The sequence below is a fragment of the Sorghum bicolor genome, chromosome 10 (genome assembly GCF_000003195.3).
Source record: "Sorghum bicolor cultivar BTx623 chromosome 10, Sorghum_bicolor_NCBIv3, whole genome shotgun sequence".
NCBI classification, from domain to species: domain Eukaryota; kingdom Viridiplantae; phylum Streptophyta; class Magnoliopsida; order Poales; family Poaceae; genus Sorghum; species Sorghum bicolor.
The window spans coordinates 53,830,151-53,850,821 of record NC_012879.2 but is presented as its reverse complement, the minus strand read 5'-3'; the positions used below and the strand labels follow the sequence as shown (position 1 = coordinate 53,850,821).

Genomic DNA, 20,671 nt, shown 5'->3' with positions numbered 1-20,671 from the left:
ACAGGCCTTTGCTGGAAGTGGAGTTTTTTTGAGAAAAATATAAAGATATAATCTCACAAACACCACCGCTAAACAACATATTGGCGGCTATAGTTAAGAGTCGTTTGTACAATCGGCTAAAAGGATGTGCATTACAACCACAATTTATTAAATCTTCTAGTGAGGTGGACTTTTCTTAGTGTTTTAGTATTTAAAATTTAGTATAAACTTTTTCTACTAAATATCTCCTAATGAGATTCTCTAGTGCTTTTCTTAGTGGTAGTATTTTTTTACTACTTAAAAACACTAGGAGAATTCTTCCATTATTTTGGTAGTGCATACATAATGATTTTCACGCCTAGACCAAGCCCAAGCCTAATGGCATAAGTTATGGGACTTTTTTCTGCAAAAATACACGCGTGTAAGTTGTAACCATAACTTCCCCTTTGCATTAACCTTCCTTACCATATCTTACCACGAATATATATCGCTAATGACAAAGATAACCTTTCCATTTGAATCTTGTTGAAAACTGTTTTCACATGTGGTCCAAATGAGAAACCACCTGTGCAATGGCGGAGGGTGGAGATGAGAGTCGACGTCATTTGCTCCTGTGACCAAGCTCGTGACAAGGCCCGCTTCAGGCTTTGTTTGAATGTTGTCGGATTCACATCAATCCACATGTGTTGGAGTAGGTTGGAGTGGAACTTGGATTCACCTCAATCCACATGTAAAGAGCATCTCCAACTATTATGCATTTGAAGTTATGCATTTTAGGCAAATTGCAAACCCCCAAATGAAAATGGCAAGGCTAAAATCGGATGATCTCCAACCGTTATGCAAAATGCCAAGTCCATCATCGATTAAGAAGGCGTACCTGGCCGGCGTTGATGAGGAAGGCGTCGTAGATTCGTCCTATCGCGCGCTGCATCGTCCTATTGTGCGCTGCTTCGTCCAAACGCGCGCACGAAGCTGGCGAAGGAGGACGCGCGATGCTTCTCCTATCGCGCGAAGTGGTGGCGGCACGAAGGGAAACCGCGCGAAGGGAAGAAAAAAGCCCGCGAGGTGGAACCGAGAATCCCATTATCTCTATTTGCATAGCCAGACTCCTTTGGCATGCATATATGCCAAGTTTCCCCCTCCAAATGCATAGCTATGTAAAATGCAAAGTCCAAATGCATAACGATTGGAGGGGGTTTTTTTTGGAATTTTATGCATTTTGGTAAATGCCAAGTCTATTTGCATAATGGTTGGAGTTGCTCTTAGAGCATCTCCAACAGTTATGCAATTGGACTATGCATTCTAGAAATTTGTCAAAAACCTTAAAAATTGCTCTCCAACAGTTATGCATTTGACTTATGCATTTTGGCAAACTTGGCATTTGATGGACCAAACTTGGCATTTTTGTATAAGCACAATGGCTTGGCAATTTTGATATCCGAGTTTCCTAGACTCCTTGTCGTGCGCGACCTCCCCACGCGTTGCGGTAGTTTCCCGCGAGGACTCCTCCTCCCCGCGCGAACTCTTCTTTCCCCGCGCCGCTGCCTCCTTTCTTTCCCCGTGCGCACCTAGGAGATACGATCCATCGCTACGCAACTAGGCCGCGATTCACAGAAATGGTGGTGACTTGCGACTTCGTGGACTAGCGGCGACGGGCGACACAAATTCCCGCGCAGAGGAAAAATCTCGCGCGAAGCGCGCCAAACAAAAAAAAAGATCCCTGACAAAAATAGTTGGGTCCACTATTTTGGGAAATGCCAAGTCAAAAATGCCAAACACTTGGAGATGGACTTATTTTTCTTTTGGCAAAACGTTTAGAGACTTGACAAATTCCAACAAATGGCAAATTCTAATTGCATAACTGTTGGAGATGCTCTTAGAGTGGATTGGGGTGGAATTTAGTTCAAGTTTCACTCCAACCTACTCCAACACATGTGGATTGATGTGAATCCGACTACATCAAAACAAGGCCTCAAGAGGCTTCTCTCAGAGCTATGCGTTTGGATCATGTGAGAACAGTAAGATGGGTGTGTGTCTGTCCATTTTACTAACTACTCTCAGAGCTATGTTGTACACGTATGTATAGTATATGCCCAAGGCTGTTTCTGCTGTGGCCTCGATTCAATTCATTGTGATCTTTTGATTTCGCCTCGATCTGGTACATGGTGGGCTTGATTTTGTCCTCTTTCTCCATTGTCTAATCTATTGAGATTTTGATTTGATGAGTGACGGTGTGGATGCCTAGTACTCCGTATTTATAGTTTGCTTTAACTTGATTTATGCAAAGCGTAGGAGTCACCTGTGTTCTATTCGATTTGGTACATCAACGTAAAGCATAGGCTGGTATAGATTAGAGAAACAAAGAGCTCAAACACCCATAAATAGTATAATAAAACTATATTTATTATTATTTTGTTCTTATATAAGAAAAAAGGGAAACAAAAAAATTAAAAAACTCACGTACAAAACGAGGAAGGAGAAATAAAAAACAAAAAGAACCGAGAAGAACATACGGACGCCAATGTCTTGAAAAATGGACGGTTCTATCTTATAAAAAAATTTAGTGGCAGAAATTTTGTCGTTTTAATATTAGATATAGATATAGATATATAAACTAAAACAAATTTGTTTCGGGTTTTTAAATTAGGCTACGATATATGTAGGCAGAAATGAAAACGGATCAGATATAAATAGATATCACCGATATTATGTTTGTTTTTATATTTCTGGTCAGATTCAGATTTAAATACGGATAATATCAACTATGTGAGATAAGATGCGACTAGATATCGATACCATAAATATACGATTTAAATATTCGGATACGTATACGACATCGGATGATGAATATTCGAACTTAGATACGAACATATTTGAACTTCTCTAAATGAATTTGGTCTCAAATACGGTTAGAAAATATTCGTACCGTTTTTATATCACTATAGGTAGGCATCTTGACAGCTTCCACGTTCTCCATTTTTTTTGAGCGAAGATGAGTTGATGTGCATGGGCCGTAGCATGGGCCGACCGTGGACTGAGCATGGGAGGCGTGGTTGCGTGTCAGAGAATTTTTGTTTTGACGCTCAGGCCCAGAGTGGAAAACGTGACCCAACTACCGGTCCGGTCCCAACATGCACGACCAGTGTCAGGCTCTCAACTGGAACCACGGCACACTTGTCAGTGCTCTTAAGCCACGTGCCGCAACACATGACGGCAGGTGCAGCCACCGTGCGCTGAACTGCTGGTATATAGCGCGCGGTGGCTGGGGAGGAGCGAGGCCATCCACAGCCATGGACGGCGGCGACGCGGGCAAGACGAGGACGATGAAGAAGACGGTGTGCGTGACGGGCGCCGGCGGCTTCGTCGCCTCGTGGCTCGTGCAGCGCCTCCTCTCCAGAGGCGACTACCTCGTGCGTGGCACTGTTCGCGATCCGAGTAAAGCACCTCCTGCTCTACCGATCTGGCCGGCCGCCCGATCGATCTCGATATGTTCTGCAGTGATTGATCTCGGATCAAACCAAACAATTTTGCGACGCAGGTGATCCCAAGAACGCGCACCTGATGGCGCTGGACGGCGCCGGGGAGCGCCTGCGGCTGTTCAAGGCTGACTTGTTGGACCGTGCCAGCGTCGCCGCCGCCGTTGCTGGCTGCGACGGCGTCTTCCACGTCGCCAGCCCCGTCCCGGCCGTCGAGCCCACCAACCCCGATGTACCAGCTAGCGCTTCAAATCTTCATATCCAAAGAAGAATAATCGCGGATTCATCTGCTACGGCCTAGTATTTCTCTAAATAATGTGTGACTTGCGTGCAGGTGGAGATCATGGCTCCGGCGGTGACCGGCACGCAGAACATGCTGGAGGCTAGCCACGCGGCCAACGTCCGCCGCGTCGTGGTGGTGTCGTCGGTCGCCGCGGTGATCGCGAACCCCACCAGCATCCCCGATGACGCCGTCGCCGACGAAGACTGCTGGTCGGACGAGGACTACTGCAGAGCCACTAAGGTGTGCAGCATGTGTTGCATCATCTTTTGCAGCATGTGTCTCTACTCTCTAATCTTGACTCGCCTCTCTGACTAATGCGTGGAGAGTTGGTCACCATGCCTATCAGAACTGGTACTGCCTTTCCAAGACGGTGGCCGAACGCGAGGCACTGGCATACGGCGAGAGGACTGGGATGGACGTGGTCACCGTCTGTCCGCCGTGGGTTCTGGGTCCGCTGCTGCAGCCGACGGTGAACGCCACCAGCATGGGTTTCGTGAAATACCTGAAAGGTCAGTTCCTCGAGATCTACCTTTGTCTGCATATTACTGAACATATATATATATATATATATATATATATATATATATATATATATATATATATATATATATATATATATATATATATATATATATATATATATATATATATATATATATATATATATATAGGTCACTAGTTACTGTTACTGCGCAGGAGAAAACACCGATGAGAAGAGGAGGAACATGGTGGACGTGCGCGACGTCGCAGACGCTCTGGTCCTGACGTACGAGACGCCGGAGGCGGCTGGCCGGCGATACATCTGTAGCGCACACGCCATGAAGGTGTCTGAAATAATCAGCCTCGTCAGCAGCCTGTACCCAGACCTGAAGCTGCACTACCCCAGGGAGTGAGAACTTGATGGCTCACATCAAGTTAAAATCCCTCTGTGATTCACGATTTCCTGACGACCATCTGCAGGTTTGTTCAGAAGGAAGACGAGAAGGGAGTGAGCTCCAAGAGGCTGCAGGCGCTGGGGTGGAAATTCAGGACGGTGGAGGAAACTCTGAGAGACACCATCGACTCGTACAAGGCTGCTGGAATCCTCAACTGATGATGAGTAAAATGGCGTCATGGAGATTGGACTGGACTGTAATAACAAATTGGACTGACGGGGAAATAAAGTGGTGACCATGCAAGGCAATAACAATTAAGCTGCTAAAAAACACAATGGCGTTCAGTGAAAGAAAGAAAGAAAGAAAGAAATCGGAGTTTTTTTTAAAAAGAAAGAAAGAAAGAAAGAAATTATCTCACTAACACCACCGCTGCTAAAAAACACAATGGCGTTCAGTGAAGAGCCGTCTATACAAATTGGCTACAAAGATATGCCTAATTGCATAGATTTCGTGCCAAGGCCAAACCTCAACTCATAAATAATTACAAAGGCAAACTTCCATTTGTGTTGAAAACGATTTTCACATGTGGTTCAAATTTCTTGGCTATGACACCGTGCTATGGTATATGTGGGCCTGGATTCAGACTGAGGCCTTATTTACTTCCTCTCCAAAATCCAAAATTTTTGATTATCTGTCACATTAAATCTTTAGACGCATGCATGAAATATTAAATATAGACGAAATTTAAAACTAATTACACAATCTGTAATTTGCGAGACGAATTTTTTGAGCCTAATTAGTTAATAATTGAACAATATTTATCAAATACAAATAAAAATGTTATAGTGTTAAAAAAATCATTAAGGAACTAAACACGGTCTGACAGCTTGACAGGAAAAAGAGCAGTATGCCAGCAGACCCACAGGACAGCTGCAGTGGACCTTCTTTGGTGGCATTGTGCGGACTTTTAGCCTCACATCGCGCACGGCGCATCCGCCTAACGCAGCACCTCGTCAGTGGTGCTATAGGTCTTCAGGCTGACAACAAAGAGACATAGCACACGGTGAAGCAAGGTCACCTCCAGAGAGTGTGAAGTGGAGGGACGCCACCACTATTTCAGATCTTAAAATCAGACATTTTAGTGAAAAATTTTGGATTTGGTTACTGTAGCACTTTCGTTTGTATTTGATAATTATTATCCAATTATAAACTAACTAGGCTTAAAAGATTTATATTACAAATTACAGGCAAGCGTGCAATTAGTTATTTATTTTATCTATATTTAATACTCCATGCATGCGTCTAAAGATTCAATATGACGAGAAATCTTAAAGAAATTTTGAGAACTAAACAAGGCCTCACAGCCGATTCAAAACTCCCTTCCCTGCCCGATTTGCACCTCATCAGCAGTGTTATAGGCCTTCCAGGCCGATGACAAAGAGATGAAAAAGTGAAGTGGAGGGATGCCACCACTGCCTCACATTATGAAATCATTGTCGGTTAAAAAGCTCTCTTCACTACTAGAATTTGAACCAACACAATTAAACCGGTAGTGAAGGGGGGTATGCATCAGTGTCAGTTCTTGTAAACCGATAGTGATATGGTCTTAGAAAACCTCAAAAACGAGCTGAAAAAAGAGATTTTTTTTACTGAAAGAGATCACAGGATATTTTTTTTTTACCCTAGACACAAGTCACACAACCCCCGACCTCCTACTTAGCGTGTTTGTCCCCTAGCCACTTTACATGTAAGACGCTTGTGTCCATTAAGGATATTTGTTCTAGCCATTTTATGTTACTCTGGTTTTGAAATGACAATTTGGGATCTTAAACAATTTTAAATGAAGAGGTTATCAACTATAAAGTTTTATAACTTTTCGAGATCTACAACTTTGGTTTTGGTCATTTCTCCATCCGAGGTGATTCGAAGAATTTGATTATCAAATGTGAGAACATTCAACCATAATTTTCCTTAGATAGATGATTTCAAATGAAAATATTGCCAACTATAAAGTTGCATAATTTTTCAAGGTCTACAACCTTTATTCTAGGTGTTTCTCCATCCAATGTCATTTGAAAAAAATTAAAATTTTAATTTGAGAAATCCAACGTAGTTTTCGATATGCTTTCAAATGAAAATATTGTTAAACTTGCATAACTTTTTGAGATCTTCAACTTTTGTTTTTATTGCTATCCTTAAATACCACTAAAACCCTCACTTATGACAATAGAGCATGTCGCTTTATTTGGTGTTAACTTATATGAAAAAACTTGTGAATCAAATAGAGGGACATCATAACGACTTCAAACAAAAAGTTGCAAAATACAAAGTTGTATAACTTTTTGAGATCTATAACTTTTGTTTTGGATGCTTCTCCATCCGAGATCCGTATCTACCACTCATGGACGGATACACTGGGTATTCGTGGTATTCTCAGGAATACCCAACTTTTTTATGCAGTAAGTATATATAGGTATATTTATATATATGTATATCAAATATATTAGCATTTCTATATTTAGCAAATAAAATTTATCTCTCATTCTTTTTAATCTATACTTGTATTCATTTTTTCACACAGGTTCTATGTTAGCTCGATTACCGAAATTATTCTTTTTTGTTGTTTCTACAAACGAGAACCTAATTATTTATCTTCAGACCACATACATATTGACTCATGTCACTAAATATTAGTACAAATTATATCTTATTTCTAAACTCTTTTCCAAGTTAAGGCCTTGTTTAGTTCATCCTAAAAACCAAAAAAAATTTGATCTAAACAAGAGAATATGCACATGGCAACATGTATAATAAAAGTATTTTTTTCATGTGAGTGAACGAGGCATGAGTGGGAGGTAATTTCATAATCCTCATTTCTAAATCTCTGATCCTAGCTGACCAAGCATGACGAGGTGGCGACACTGCTGGTTCCCAGTGTCCTAAGCTCCTCTACTCCTGGCAGCGTGGGACATGCAACGTGGGCGCGGCCTTTATCTCTATGCTATACTTACATGGTGACTGGCGAGGGCACATGTCAATCATATGGTTAGAACCAGACACTAACAAGGGAATACCCAAGATTCAAATCCTGGCTCCGTCACTGCTACCACTCCACTCACTTATGACCATGAAGTATATGGACTCATTTGGTATTAACTCTACAAAATATTATGTTGTATATTTGAATATCCAAACTATCTCAAACAAAAAAATAATAAACTACAGAGTTGTAGATCTCGTCGAGTACTACACCTTTCATATAAAGTTTGTTGTTGCACATCATATGACAAAGTTATGATGTTTTTTTGCAGCCATGAAACGACAGTGATAGCATAGTAACAGTTTTAGCCAAAAAAAAAAACTGACAATGCTGACCCAATATCACTGCCACTTCTAGGCTAGAATATCAGTGTGGGTTGATCCTATTACTGCTGATTTGAGAAACATAATTAGGAAATTTTCAAAATCTAAGTCAACATTTTTATGCGCTAATTGTTCAAATATTGAATGGTATATTTAAAAAATTTTAATAGTATGTTCAGAAAATTTATTACTGAAACATGAAAAATGGATTGGATTAGTTCTAAATAAAGCTATAGCTCAAAATAATTTTGTATAAATTTATGGTACAAAATAAAATTAAAACTTGCACCCGTGGTCCCTTTCAAACCAGATCAGGTTATGACTAAGGCAAAATATTTTGAAGTACAGATTACTTTGTACTTTTGGGGGGCTCATGGCCAATTTTGCACACGTCCATAATTTGCATGATATGCACAAAATAAAATTCTAGATATTTGTAGCTCGTTGAGAATGACGTGCAGTTCAGGTGCAGATTTGCATGTATGTAATTTTAGGAAATTTTCTATGCAAATTATGTGTGAATCTGATTGAGGTTTATAAATTATGTAAATTAGATCAAAGAGTAATGAACATTATTCTGTACAACAATCCAGAAAATGTTGCCAAATAAGCAAATAAATACAGAAAAGCAAAGAGGATTTTTGCATCAAACCGGAACAGGATTAGCAACGAATCGAGAAGCTGGTGTTGTTTTGAGTTTTCTGAGATGGTACTCCTACATGATAAGAGTCGATTTTCCTTCCAGAAATATCCACCCAAATTACAAAATGCTATCATGAGGAAGATAGAACCGTTTCTACATATACTGAAGGGCACTAGTTGCTCATATAAACTTCAATCTTGTGCCTATCATGAGGAAGATAGAACCGTTTCCACATATACTGAAGGGCACTAGTTGCTCATATAAAGTTCAATCTTGTGCTGCCATATATATTCTAATCGAGATGAAGTGGATACCCCTTTTTGTTGCTATTGTCAGTTGCACTCAGGTTTGGCGCTCCCAATTAGAGTTCACCGCCATGTTTACTTTCCTGTCCTAGTAGTAAAAACACTTGACCTAGCCTCTTCAGAGTTGTTCGACTTCCCACTTTTGAGTTTACCAAGTGATAACAACAATGAGGATGTTTGATTGAGAATTGTTCGCAGTTTCGATTCATCCATTGTGTTCAAGTCTGCGATGTTAAATTCAATGGAAACCTTTTGTGCAGGTGCAACTGATGGATCTTGTTTGGTTGTCTCCATCACGTCTGAGTTGTTTGGTTTGTTCACGTCTGTTTCATGTGGTTTCTCTGTTTGTATCTTGATAACACTTGGACACGCTGCACTTCTGTTATCCTCCTCCAGTAGATCGTTATCTACTGATGCAGCAGGTGCATTTAGGTCAATGTCAAAATGATCTTTACTGGCTTCCTGATAGTTATGATTCATGTTCTGTGTGCAATTTCTTTTCAACTCTTCCTCGACATTTGTAGAAACTTTGGTTTCTTCTAAGGAAGGGCGCACAAGCTTTCTTCTCTTGACTTTCCCACTTTCTTTTCCCAAATTTGCATCCACCTCCCCTGCTTTACTGCGTCTCTTGAAGTTCAAGTTGGGAAGTTGTGGCTCTATGCTTTCTTCTTCTTCCAGCTCTAGTTGACTAGGCAGGTTCAGCTCTGCATGAAAACAGTCCATAGCATGTTCCCCGATCAATGGAATAAAACCATCTGCAGTTGGTCTATTTTTGTGATTCCATTGTTCTGTCATCTGGGAAAGAGAAGAAACCAATTGCTTCAGCGTAGGACCTGTGCCATCTTGAGAAGTTAGTTGCTTGCTCAATGATAAGCGAGAAAATACACTTGTTTGTGGAGGGTTACACCAATCCTTTCTGTTGCTTTCAGCTCCTGTAGCATGTTGTGTATGTCGTGGATTGAGAATACCATTTTCAAGATCTGATGAATCTGAAGTATTGCTACAGATACCATGTTTCTTCATCTGATCATTTTTGAAGTCTTGATTACAATCAAGGATCTGAATGTAATCAGTAGAACTCGTTTTCTGTTGATAAATTGCAGGTACTGCTTTCCCATCACGTTCAGCTTCAGGATATGTGGGAATACCTAGTTTGCTTAGTTTTGCCTGTGGCAAAGCTTCTCCACTGAAACACCGAGGCTCACATGCATATATGTTGTTATGTGCACCAGAGCGGTCTTGGTTGAAGCAGATGTCACAAGGAACTTGATAGTAAGAGTTACTTTGTCGATTTGACAGCGACGATTGAGGATATAAACTATCATATGGGGTAAAAGTTGAATTCAAATGATTACTGCCTTTGTAAGTTGGATTCTGATTTGCATATCCAGAAGTTAGCGAGCCATTGTGCAAATAGCCACGAGATAATGGATATGGCTGATTTGCAACAAATTTAGCTCCTCTTGGCTCCTGAGCTGTACATCCAGAAGGCATGGTATTATGTGGATAGTCTTGTGGCAACAGGTATGACTGCTTCGCAACCAGCTGGAGCCTAGAAGTTTGAGAGCAAGGGGCAGATACATGAGTTGAAACAGCATCTGTCATTGGAGCAGTTGGGAAAAGCTCACGCTGAGAATGGATGTCTACTTGGTCATGACGGCTCAGGTTGGGAGCAATTTGTGGTCCAAAAGTTTCAGTTCTCAAGGGCATCAACATGTTTGGGTATGCCTCAACACTAAGTGGTGAATCTGTTTGCATGCTTGTAGGAGTAGAGTATCTTCTTGCAACTTCTGAAATGTTGGGAACTGAAAGGCATGATTGATCCTTGCAATCAGAAACATCTGGAGTTAATCTTTCTTTGTCCAGTATCCCATTGCTGGAGTGGTTTATTTCCAAACTCTCATATTTTGGATAGTCACGAATAGGGTGCTCTACCCTCCTGTCATCGAACAACTCATAGAGGCGAACAACCTGCAAGTCGTTAGATGTTTTTATTGTCACAGCGATGCAATCAGAATGTACATTTGTAACATTATGTAGTAAAGCCGGAGCAAAGCAAACCTGCTCATAGGAAAGGTCAAAGTAAAACTTCCTTGGATGATAGTAGTTGTCTTCTATGGCAAGGGAAAACTCATCTTCACTTAGTGGTCTGCACTTCCAAATAATATTGATGCGAACCTGTAGAGGGGAAACAGATCAGGTCAAAACCAAACAAATAGTTTTATCATATAATCATCTTTGTCATCAGGGCAGCTTCATCTCAGGTGTAGTGCTTGTTACTAACATAATGTGCAAAAGCCACAAACATTTAAAAAGCAATTCAGGTATTCCCTATTCCTATGTGGTTATGCCTATTGCCTACACAAGTGAAAACCCAATAAAATTTAAACTAAAATAAGAAAAAAAAAACAAGGCATTTAGTGTTGACGTTTACCTGTGCAGGATATGAGCGTTGAGCCGTCGAAAATGGAGCATCACAAATATTGATCCCTCCATCAGAGGCAGCCTCAAAGACCCCATAAAGTTTGCGCAGATTGTGATCAAAGAGAAACAAAGGCATCCCTTTCCTGACACTGGTAACAAAGGATTGATACTCCAACGGTAGGCTGAAAACTCTTGCTTGAAAGCTTTGTTCCCTTGTGGATATGTTGCACATGAAGATAGCTCCTGCCATGTCACCAGCAGCGCCCTGTCTAAACGACACTGCAGGCCCCTCGCGCCTCATTCCAATGAACCTTGCACAGGGACACAGGTGAAAATGGGTGAGGAATGGCTGTCATTCGCATATTTTCTCTAACAAACAGTAAGGTGGCAGGCTTGCAGCACAAAGTAAACTTTTAACAGTAGAATGAATGGTGTAAAACAAAATAGACACAGTGGTTAACCTAGGAAACAAAATTTTGTTAGAAAAAAGGTGAATGGAAAAACTGAGGCAAAACTAACTAATGCTACATCATCCTACTGGTGGACCACAGCAAGTAAACAAAAATACACAAGTGATGCTACTGACGGGGCAGATTAGTAACAGCCAACAGATAAAACAACAAACCACAATGGCCTTCCAACCAGAGTCGAAGAAATTGGCCGAAGTGGTTCGACTAAACTAAAATACTCCTATTTTTGCAACGGAGAGCAACTAAATCTGCAATCAGCGAACCGCGCGGCGAAGGCAAGGGCAATGAATAATATGATTATATCATCAATATACAAATAAAAAAAGGTAAGCGCAATGGTGGTAGCACGGAGCACGGCGGTGAAACCGGGATCAGAAATAGCTAGCGCACTGCACGCAGTACAAAGAGGCAGCACGGCACGGATGATCCGAACTTCCGAAGCGCAAGTAGGTAGAGCGAAGAGGGAGGGGAGGGGTTCGCACCACCCGTGATGGGAAACCCGCGCGTGCGATGGGTGGAGTGGCGGCGCTGGCGACGAACCCGGATGACCGGGGAGGCCGACGAGAGCGGCAGGCCCGGGTGGGTCGACTCGTGGCGAGACGAGAGAACGCGGCCGCCCCCCCGCCCCCGCTCCCGCTCCGCTGCAGATGGAGTTGTGTTGGCGGCTGTGGAGGGTACGTACGTGCTAGGAATTTGTTGAGGGAAATCCCAAGGGCGGCGGACGGCGATGGATTTATGTTGCTTTCGAAAGATGGGGGCGATAGACGGATTTCCTGCGGGGATTTCGTTTCGGTTCCTGCGCTGCGCCTTCGCCTTCGCCCTTCGGCTTCTTCGCTGACGCTGGAACCTCCGGATTTTTTTTTATCTTTTTTTGGGCATTATAATAATCGTTTTCAGATAATGGATTCCGATTCATGTTTGTCCTCGGATTTTCTTTTTTTAAAAAAAAAAAGGTTGTGTGCCGAGGAAACAAAATAGGAAGAGGGGAAACAGTTTGAACAAAGGAAAAACTGCGTACGGTCTTTAATTTTGCTAGTTTATTGATTTGCATGTTGCAAACCACACGTTTTAGATACTTATACTTAGAGGTGTGTTTCCACAACAAACGTCTAATTTTTTTTTCTGTTTGTTAGTCATCTTAAACCTCCATCTTCACTAGTTTCCTCCTCGTGCCCACCCCACCTGTCTCGCTGGCGGCTACGCCCTTCGCCTTGTACTTGCCCTTACAGTTGGGCGCTCTAGTGAACCCTAGTGGGTGCCTTCTTCCCCTCCCCCTCCGGCCACAGTGAGCTGTGGCAGCGGCAACCTTCCTCTAGCCATGACGCCCTCACCCTCCCTGGATCGGCCACCACCACCACCACCACGCCCACTAAGCCTTCTTTCCCGCCGTTTGGTCGGCCTACCTCCCCTCGGTCAGACCCTTCTATGCCCGCCAAAGTTGGGAATGAGAGGGAGAGAGATCGATAAAACCCTAGCTTAGAGATTCAAGAGGAGGAAGAGGAGGAGGAGGCCTACCTCAACAGATCTGCCACGGCCGCCACCGGATCCAAGGAGCTCGGCACGGGTGGGGGGAAGAGCTTGGCGCAGGCTCGGACGCAAGCGTGGGGAGGAGGTTGTCAAGTGCGGCCGTGGCCGTCAGGAGGTCGCCAAGGGGTGAGAGAGAGAGAGAGGTGGAAGGAGGGAGGTCGAGACACGGTCAACTAATGGGAAAGTCAAATAGCAGGTGATTGTCAACGAGCATTTCTATATACTTAGTTTATCGGACATCAACATGTAGCCTTTTTGTTGACGTGGGGCAAGGCTGCGCATGCTGACGTGGTGAGCAATGTTGTATTTTGCAAGAAGGCCTCCCATGGTTGGATTTCCTCTCTCTCATGGGCCTCTTCCATTTCCTCACCAACACAAACAAAAAGCAGATAGAGTGGAGACTGGTGGTGATTGGGGGGCGAAGAATGGATGTCGTTGCAACGAAGAAAGCTTAGTGAAGGACAAAGCCAACCATGCTAGAGCGATCTGTTGCTGCTTAGTAGAAGGATACTATGAGATTGCGAGGGAAAGCGGAGGCGGCGCCCACTTATGCAGAATTTTTTGTTTCCTTCGTGGCTTCACATTCTAGGTCTATAGATACTAAAATTGTAGCTATAGTGGTAAAGTTAGGTATGAAGACTTGAATGTTCATTATGATGGATGAAAATGTAATTGAAAATGATATTCGGCTTGCTACTTTTGTTGTCCTACTAAATAGTCACGGGACAAAACCATTTTGTCGAGGCAAAAGAGAATGGGGGGCATCCATGTTAGGTCCATGTTGGCAGCTTGGTAGCCTTGTCATGCCAATGCATGTGGCACGACAATGTGATTTAGTTATATATATATATATATATATATATATATATATATATATATATATATATATATTATACATGGGATTGTGCTACCAAATGGAATGGATATGAAATTAACTTTATTTAGGGTAGATTATTCTTAAAACAATGATTACATCTAGGTTAAAAATCATGTTGGATCATCACATTTTTACTATGCATGTGTGTTCACCGGAAAATCCCTAGTGGTCATTGGAGAAGGACTATAGGAGGAAAGTTTGAGGGGCTATTTTCTAGGCACAGACCAATGCTTTCGGTGCCACCCGAGGAAAGGCCCGACACGTGGTAAAAAAATCTATGTGTGGCCATTTTTCAAAAGGGGTCATCAGAAGCTTCCATTGAGGGTCAGCGGGGCTTTCTAATGTCCTAAAAACCTTATGCGAAACTCTCTAGAGTGTACCAGAATGTTCGTGAGATAACTCCAGAGAGGGATTTTTTAGTGGAAAAATGTGAGGCCATCAGAAAACTTCAGTGCTCAGTGAAGAAAAGGTCATGTAACTACTAATTTAATTTAGCCAATGGAGCCTTCGATGCAAAGCTCTGGCCACACCGCCATACCTTTTCAATGTGCACGCATATGACTGCTTTAGTTGATAACAAGTAGTTTCTCTTGAGGGCTTATAGGTGTGATTATGATTTTTAGCTCTCTTGACACTCCCATTGGATACATATACCAACTAGAGCTCAAGATTACACTTGACTCACATTTGCTTATTAGTTGACATTGCATTTGAGTAAGATTAGAGAGGATCCAGTGCACAGCCTCCGGTGGCGCACTCCAGTTGTAGTGAGGACAAGCATCAATGGCGAGGAGTGTGGGGGTGGCGGTGTCGACGAAAGCTGGTCGGCAGTCTACCTTGGGGTATACCCACGGTAGTAGTTTATCGGTAGACGGTGCGCAAACTACGAACTCGATGGTGACGCAAGACACGGACAAGCTTTTTATCCAGGTTCGGCCGCCGAGTTGGCGTAATACCTACGTCCTGCGTCTGGTTGTATTGATTTGTGTTGAGAGAATATGATGTATGATCTGTCCTCTAGGGGACCCCTGCCCCTCCTTATATATTCTGAAGGGACAGAGTTACAAGCGAAGTATCCTATTTGGTACAATATCTTGTAGCCTTGCGGTGCACGCCGATCAGTCGTGCGCCGCACGTCTTCATCCTGTGGGTCGAGCCACCTCTGATGGTGCGGCCCATATAGGCCCATGAGGGTATAGGGGTTTATACCCCCACAGCTAGTCCCCGAGCACCATGTATTGTGATGTAACACGCCGTCTTGAGCTTCTTCGATCAGTGAGGCTTGACGTCTTCAATAAGTAGGAAAGTCGCCCAAACAGTTGCAACGGTATTTTGACCAACTCAAAAGACAGTTGATCAACATTGACATCGAAGAAGCAGGTTGTTCGAAGAATGCATGCTGCTCTTAATTAAAAAAGATTTCTTTTCTGGTGAAGTGTGCCCACTTTACTTTTCTAAAAAAGTATAGACCTCAAAAAAAGCAAGCATATTCACCGCAAGGTGAAGTGTGCCCACTTAATCCCCGAGCCTGGTAGTAGGTGACGTAGGCACGTGGTGCCAGGGTCTAAAAAGAAAATCATAGAAATTCTAAAACTGAGATGCATCGCCAGATGCATCGTACCGATGTAGTCCCCGAGCTTGCTGGAAGGCGAAGTATGAGCCTTGTAGCAAGGTCTAAAAAATTGAATTTACCAGTCCCCGAGCATATCATGCTCATCTGCAATTGAATAGACTAATCGACCAGTCCCCGAGCATATAACGATCGGTGGTCGGTACAGTCCCCGAATTCTCAAATTGGTGGGCTGATCGACCAGTCCCCGAGCGTATAGTGCTCGGTGGTCGGTGCAATCCCCAAACTCTCAAATTGGTGAGCTGGTCGACCAGTCCCCGAGCGTATAGTGCTCGGTGGTCGGCACAGTCCCCGAGCACGGCGTAGGGACCGGTGGACAAGTCCCCGAGCGTGGTTGGGAACGTAAACGTGCTCGGTGGTCGGCACAGTCTTCGAGCACAGCATAGAGACTAGTCGACAAGTCTCCGAGCGTGGTTGGGAACGTAAACGTGCTCGGTGGTCGGAGCAGTCCCCGGGCACAGCGTAAGGAATAGTCGACGAGTCCCCGAGCGTAGCTTGTCGACTGGGCCAAACTCCTGAAAAATAAATATAAAGAATAGGTAGTACATGATGTATAAATAAACTTTAGATAAAAAATCAGTACTGAGATAAGTTTTAGATTTTTTGTTATAAAATTAACACGAGTTGTTAATTCATCCTAGAGCTTGTACCAGCTCTGGTCTAGCCAACAATCAGCATGAGGTGCGAAACCTAGGCACGCGTAGGATTGTCAGCCACGTCAGAGAGCTACTGCCGACCACCCGGAACGCAGAGGGCGGATCTCGTGCACGTGTAGGGAGGAGTCGGAGACACTACCGGCTCTGGAAAGCTCGTGTAGGAGAAAAAACTAGTCGGCTAAAAAAGTTGTGTTGAAGAATAATAATATTGAAAATATTATGCCAAAAATAAATAAAATATTAGAAGTGTACTTATCTTTGAAAGAAAGTCTAGTCGGTGATAACAAAATTGTCCGGCCCTCGAGCTTTTCGACTTGTCATGACGGTGGTCGCTGTTGTCATAGGGTCGTTCTTCGCGGCGATTATTATTGTGACTGGTGGTCAGAGCAAGTAGGCCAAACAATTTGGTCGGTGGCCCGAGCAGGTCGGTGTTGTCGATCTGCCTCCCTTTGTAGCAGGGAAGCGTGCGACGCGTTGTCGGCGTGGTCGGAAACGTTGCTGGTGTGGTTGAAGTCGTAGCTAGCGTGGTTGGAGTTGCAGCCGACGTCGATGAAGAAGTGATCGACACAGATTAGATCTATGCCTCCTTCGCGGTCGTGGTGGTGAAGTTGTTGAAGCTGACGGTGAACATGAAGCCGCCCGCCATGGCCGCGAAGTCGGGGATGATGGCCATCTTGTTCGTCGGGAGAGCTGTACGCACAACCCCTACCTGACGCGCCACTGTCGACGAAAGCTGGTCGGCAGTCTACCTTGGGGTATACCCACGGTAGTAGTTTATCGGTAGACGGTGCGCAAACTACGAACTCGATGGTGACGCAAGACATGGACAAGCTTTTTATCCAGGTTCGGCCGCCGAGTTGGCGTAATACCTACGTCCTGCGTCTGGTTGTATTGATTTGTGTTGAGAGAATATGATGTATGATCTGTCCTCTAGGGAACCCCTGTCCCTCCTTATATATTCTGAAGGGACAGAGTTACAAGCGAAGTATCCTATTTGGTACAATATCTTGTAGCCTTGCGGTGCACGCCGATCAGTCGTGCGCCGCACGTCTTCATCCTGTGGGTCGAGCCATCTCTGATGGTGCGGCCTATATAGGCCCATGAGAGTATAGGGGTTTATACCCCACAGGCGGTGCTAGGCTTCACCGTGTCGCCCGTGAGGAGCGATGCTTTATACCCTATTTGCGATGGTCTCATTTGAGGGATGCATAAAAAAAGGATCACCTACTCTCGAAATGGATGGTGTCTACTACTGCATTTTTTCTTCTACTTTTCTAGTCATTGACAAAAGTCATGTTCTATTGATCTAGACCTCGGGAGCCACAGACATTTGTCCATATATATAGTCTAAAAAATAGAAAAAGAATATGTCTGACATGGTAAAAGAAATTAAAAACAGAAAAGATATGTCTAACATGGTAAAAAAAGAGAAATATGAAAAAAAATATAAAAGAAATTAAAAAACAGAAGAAGATATGCCTGGCATGGTAAAAAAAGAGAAATAGGAAAAAATATATGTCAAGAATGGGATTCGAACGATATGCCTTGGGAGCCACAAACATTTGTCCATATCTATATCTATACCTATTAATAAAGGCAAAATTTCAGTCTGCCGTTTTTTTTCTTCTGCCTCAGCCTGCTTCTGTGTACATCTCCTCGGTGAAAAAAGACCGGCAAAATTTCAGCGTCTCTCCCTCTTTGAATATGTACGGGACAAGATAACCGAATCCAAAAGAAAAAGAAGGTGGGTGGGCCGTGGACGTGGAATTCTAGGCGGGCCGGCTCGCGTTTTGGTTCTTGGTGGGCACGCGAGACGAAGGCGACGACGCGACGGAGTTGGATGGTTCCGGCCAGCTTCCCGCGTCAGGCCAAGGCCCAGGCGTTTTTCTTTCCGAAGGAAAATGAAGCATTGTTTTTTTTCGTCGAGGAGACAAAAAATTGGTAGCGAATTTTGCATGTGGATTTCCTGCCTCTTGGACTCCGGGTCCACGTGGATAATGCCTGATTTTGGAACTTCAAATTTTGGGAGGAGAAGACGTGGCTAAAGAATTTTTTTTCGTATTTTCGTTTGTGTTTATTTATTAAACAACTACTACACCCAGGGGCCAGGGACTCCATCAGTGGCAGAACCAAAAAATTGATTAGAGGGGCCCAGTAAAACATGGTCAAACCCATCAAAATAAGTTCTATAGTTTGTAAAAGATTTGTAATTATAATTTTAAGATTCACAGAGACAAATATTAGTATGCTTTTTAAAAGATTTGTAATTATAATTTTAGGCAAAATTTCAGGTTCTAATTTTCGTCCATCCATTTGTTTGGTCGGATAGTGGAAAGTTTCTTCCACCTAGACTTTATATATAGTCTGTGCTTATACGAGTTAGAATAGCTCTTGTCTAGCGGGATACAGAGTCCAATTCCAAAACATATTAGGTTGCGTAGGTGATCGGGACTCATAAGCCTTCCTAAGCCTGCCACACCCACAAATTCTATAGTATAGGCTAGCAAAATATGCTCGTGCATTGCACGAGAGAAAAACTATTGTATATTTAGCTGGTCAACGAGGAGCAAAGAAAAGAGGTTGCCTGCGCGTTCTAATATGAGATTCTGGTGGGCAGCTGCTCCGTGCCAGCGAGTGGTTTGGCGGACTTCATGCAGAGTCCATGGTGGTGTATGCCACAATGCACAACATATGATGAGTCCCAGTCCTCGATTTGAAGAGCATAAATAGAATAAAGTTGCTGGTAAGAGACCATGCAGAGCAGAGGTGTAGCGAAGTCGCTGGCGTAGATTTAAATCACTCAAATTTTATAAAAAAGGAAAAAGATATATAGTTGTGTAGTATGTTTTATCCCGTTGCAACGCACGGGCACTTTTGCTAGTATATAGCCTAAAAACAGAAAAAGAATATGTCTGACATGGTAAAAGAAATTAAAAACAGAAAAGATATGTCTGACATGGTAAAAAAAGAGAAATATGAAAAAATATAAAAAAAATTAAAAACAGAAGAATATATGCCTGGCATGGTAAAAAAAAAAGAGAAATAGGAAAAACTATATGTCAAGAATTGGATTCAAACGATATGTCTTGACAAAAGTCATGTTCTATTGATCTAGACCTCGGGAGCCACAAACATTTGTCCATATATATAGTCTAAAAATAGAAAAAGAATATGTCTAACATGGTAAAAGAAATTAGAAACAGAAAAGATATGTCTGACATGGTTTAAAAAGAGAAATAGGAAAAACTATATGTCAAGAATTGGATTCAAACGATATGTCTTGACAAAAGTCATGTTCTATTGATCTAGACCTCGGGAGCCACAAACATTTGTCCATATATATAGTCTAAAAATAGAAAAAGAATATGTCTAACATGGTAAAAGAAATTAGAAACAGAAAAGATATGTCTGGCATGGTAAAAAAAAGAGAAATAGGAAAAAATATATGTCAAGAATGGGATTCGAACCCATGCCCTTTCGGACCAGTACCTGAAACTGGCGCCTTAGACCAACTCGGCCATCTTGACTTTTATGCAAATACGAATAAAACAACTTATTTATATAAAAACCATTCTCTGCATGTGGCAACCATAACATCTCATCAGAAACAAAATAAAAGAAAACCTAAATCGTTAGTTAGTTTTTCTGATTGAGCGTCTGAAATTTTGATGGAGTTTTCCATATCCCCTTTCATCTTGATTTTCATGGAATACCATGTTATTATAATTCAATGATGCTCGTTTGAGGAAAAAAATTGTTTTGCTAAATGCTGCTCGATGACCTACTGTTTAAATAATCTATTAAACAGGCTAAACAACCGATTAAATGGGACAAAATAGCTAATTGAACACAAACGACATACTAGCGTATAACACCTATGTGGTATTTTTTTTTATTTTTTTTTGTAAACGTTCACATGCACGGCACTCCGACGAACACACTTACAAACACACACGCACACCCTATTCTTAGTAGCTTGGGAACAGGAACATAACATATATTCCCGTTCCCATGGAATTTCAGACACACAAATCTTTCTGTTCCCACATTATAAAATGACACCTCAAGTTTTTGTTCCCATTCTAGGAATGGGGACGCAAGCTGAAACATGGATGCTAAGACCCTACTCCTATAAGCACCTCCGAAAAGTAAGTTGAACCAGC

The 20,671-nt window shown here is 42.6% G+C and overlaps 2 protein-coding genes and 1 non-coding gene across 3 annotated transcripts; 1 reads left to right on the top strand and 2 right to left on the bottom strand.

The window, feature by feature from the left end:
* On the top strand, nt 3,264–4,931 carry LOC8083469 (cinnamoyl-CoA reductase 1). The gene is made up of 6 exons (XM_002438647.2): nt 3,264–3,414; nt 3,518–3,687; nt 3,790–3,978; nt 4,085–4,247; nt 4,435–4,627; nt 4,699–4,931. The coding sequence occupies exons 1-6, from the start codon at nt 3,270–3,272 to the stop codon at nt 4,829–4,831; spliced, it is 993 nt and encodes a 330-aa protein (XP_002438692.2). The 5' UTR covers nt 3,264–3,269; the 3' UTR covers nt 4,832–4,931.
* On the bottom strand, nt 8,615–12,682 carry LOC8067663. The gene is made up of 4 exons (XM_002437255.2): nt 12,301–12,682; nt 11,359–11,659; nt 10,986–11,102; nt 8,615–10,895 (listed from the first exon to the last, which is right to left on the bottom strand). The coding sequence occupies exons 2-4, from the start codon at nt 11,647–11,649 to the stop codon at nt 9,000–9,002; spliced, it is 2,304 nt and encodes a 767-aa protein (XP_002437300.2). The 5' UTR covers nt 11,650–11,659; nt 12,301–12,682; the 3' UTR covers nt 8,615–8,999.
* Nucleotides 19,955–20,035, bottom strand: TRNAL-CAG. Its single transcript has one exon. It is a non-coding gene; the product is annotated as a tRNA-Leu (tRNA).

Coding starts and splice junctions, on each gene's coding strand:
- LOC8083469 (XM_002438647.2), top strand. CDS start 3,270: ATGGACGGCGGCGACGCGGGCAAGACGAGGACGATGAAGAAGACGGTG. Junction 3,415..3,517: donor TGGCACTGTTCGCGATCCGA/GTAAAGCACCTC, acceptor TTTGCGACGCAG/GTGATCCCAAGAACGCGCAC. Junction 3,688..3,789: donor TCGAGCCCACCAACCCCGAT/GTACCAGCTAGC, acceptor ACTTGCGTGCAG/GTGGAGATCATGGCTCCGGC.
- LOC8067663 (XM_002437255.2), bottom strand. CDS start 11,649: ATGAGGCGCGAGGGGCCTGCAGTGTCGTTTAGACAGGGCGCTGCTGGT. Junction 11,103..11,358: donor AACGCTCATATCCTGCACAG/GTAAACGTCAAC, acceptor TCCCCTCTACAG/GTTCGCATCAATATTATTTG. Junction 10,896..10,985: donor TTGACCTTTCCTATGAGCAG/GTTTGCTTTGCT, acceptor AACGACTTGCAG/GTTGTTCGCCTCTATGAGTT.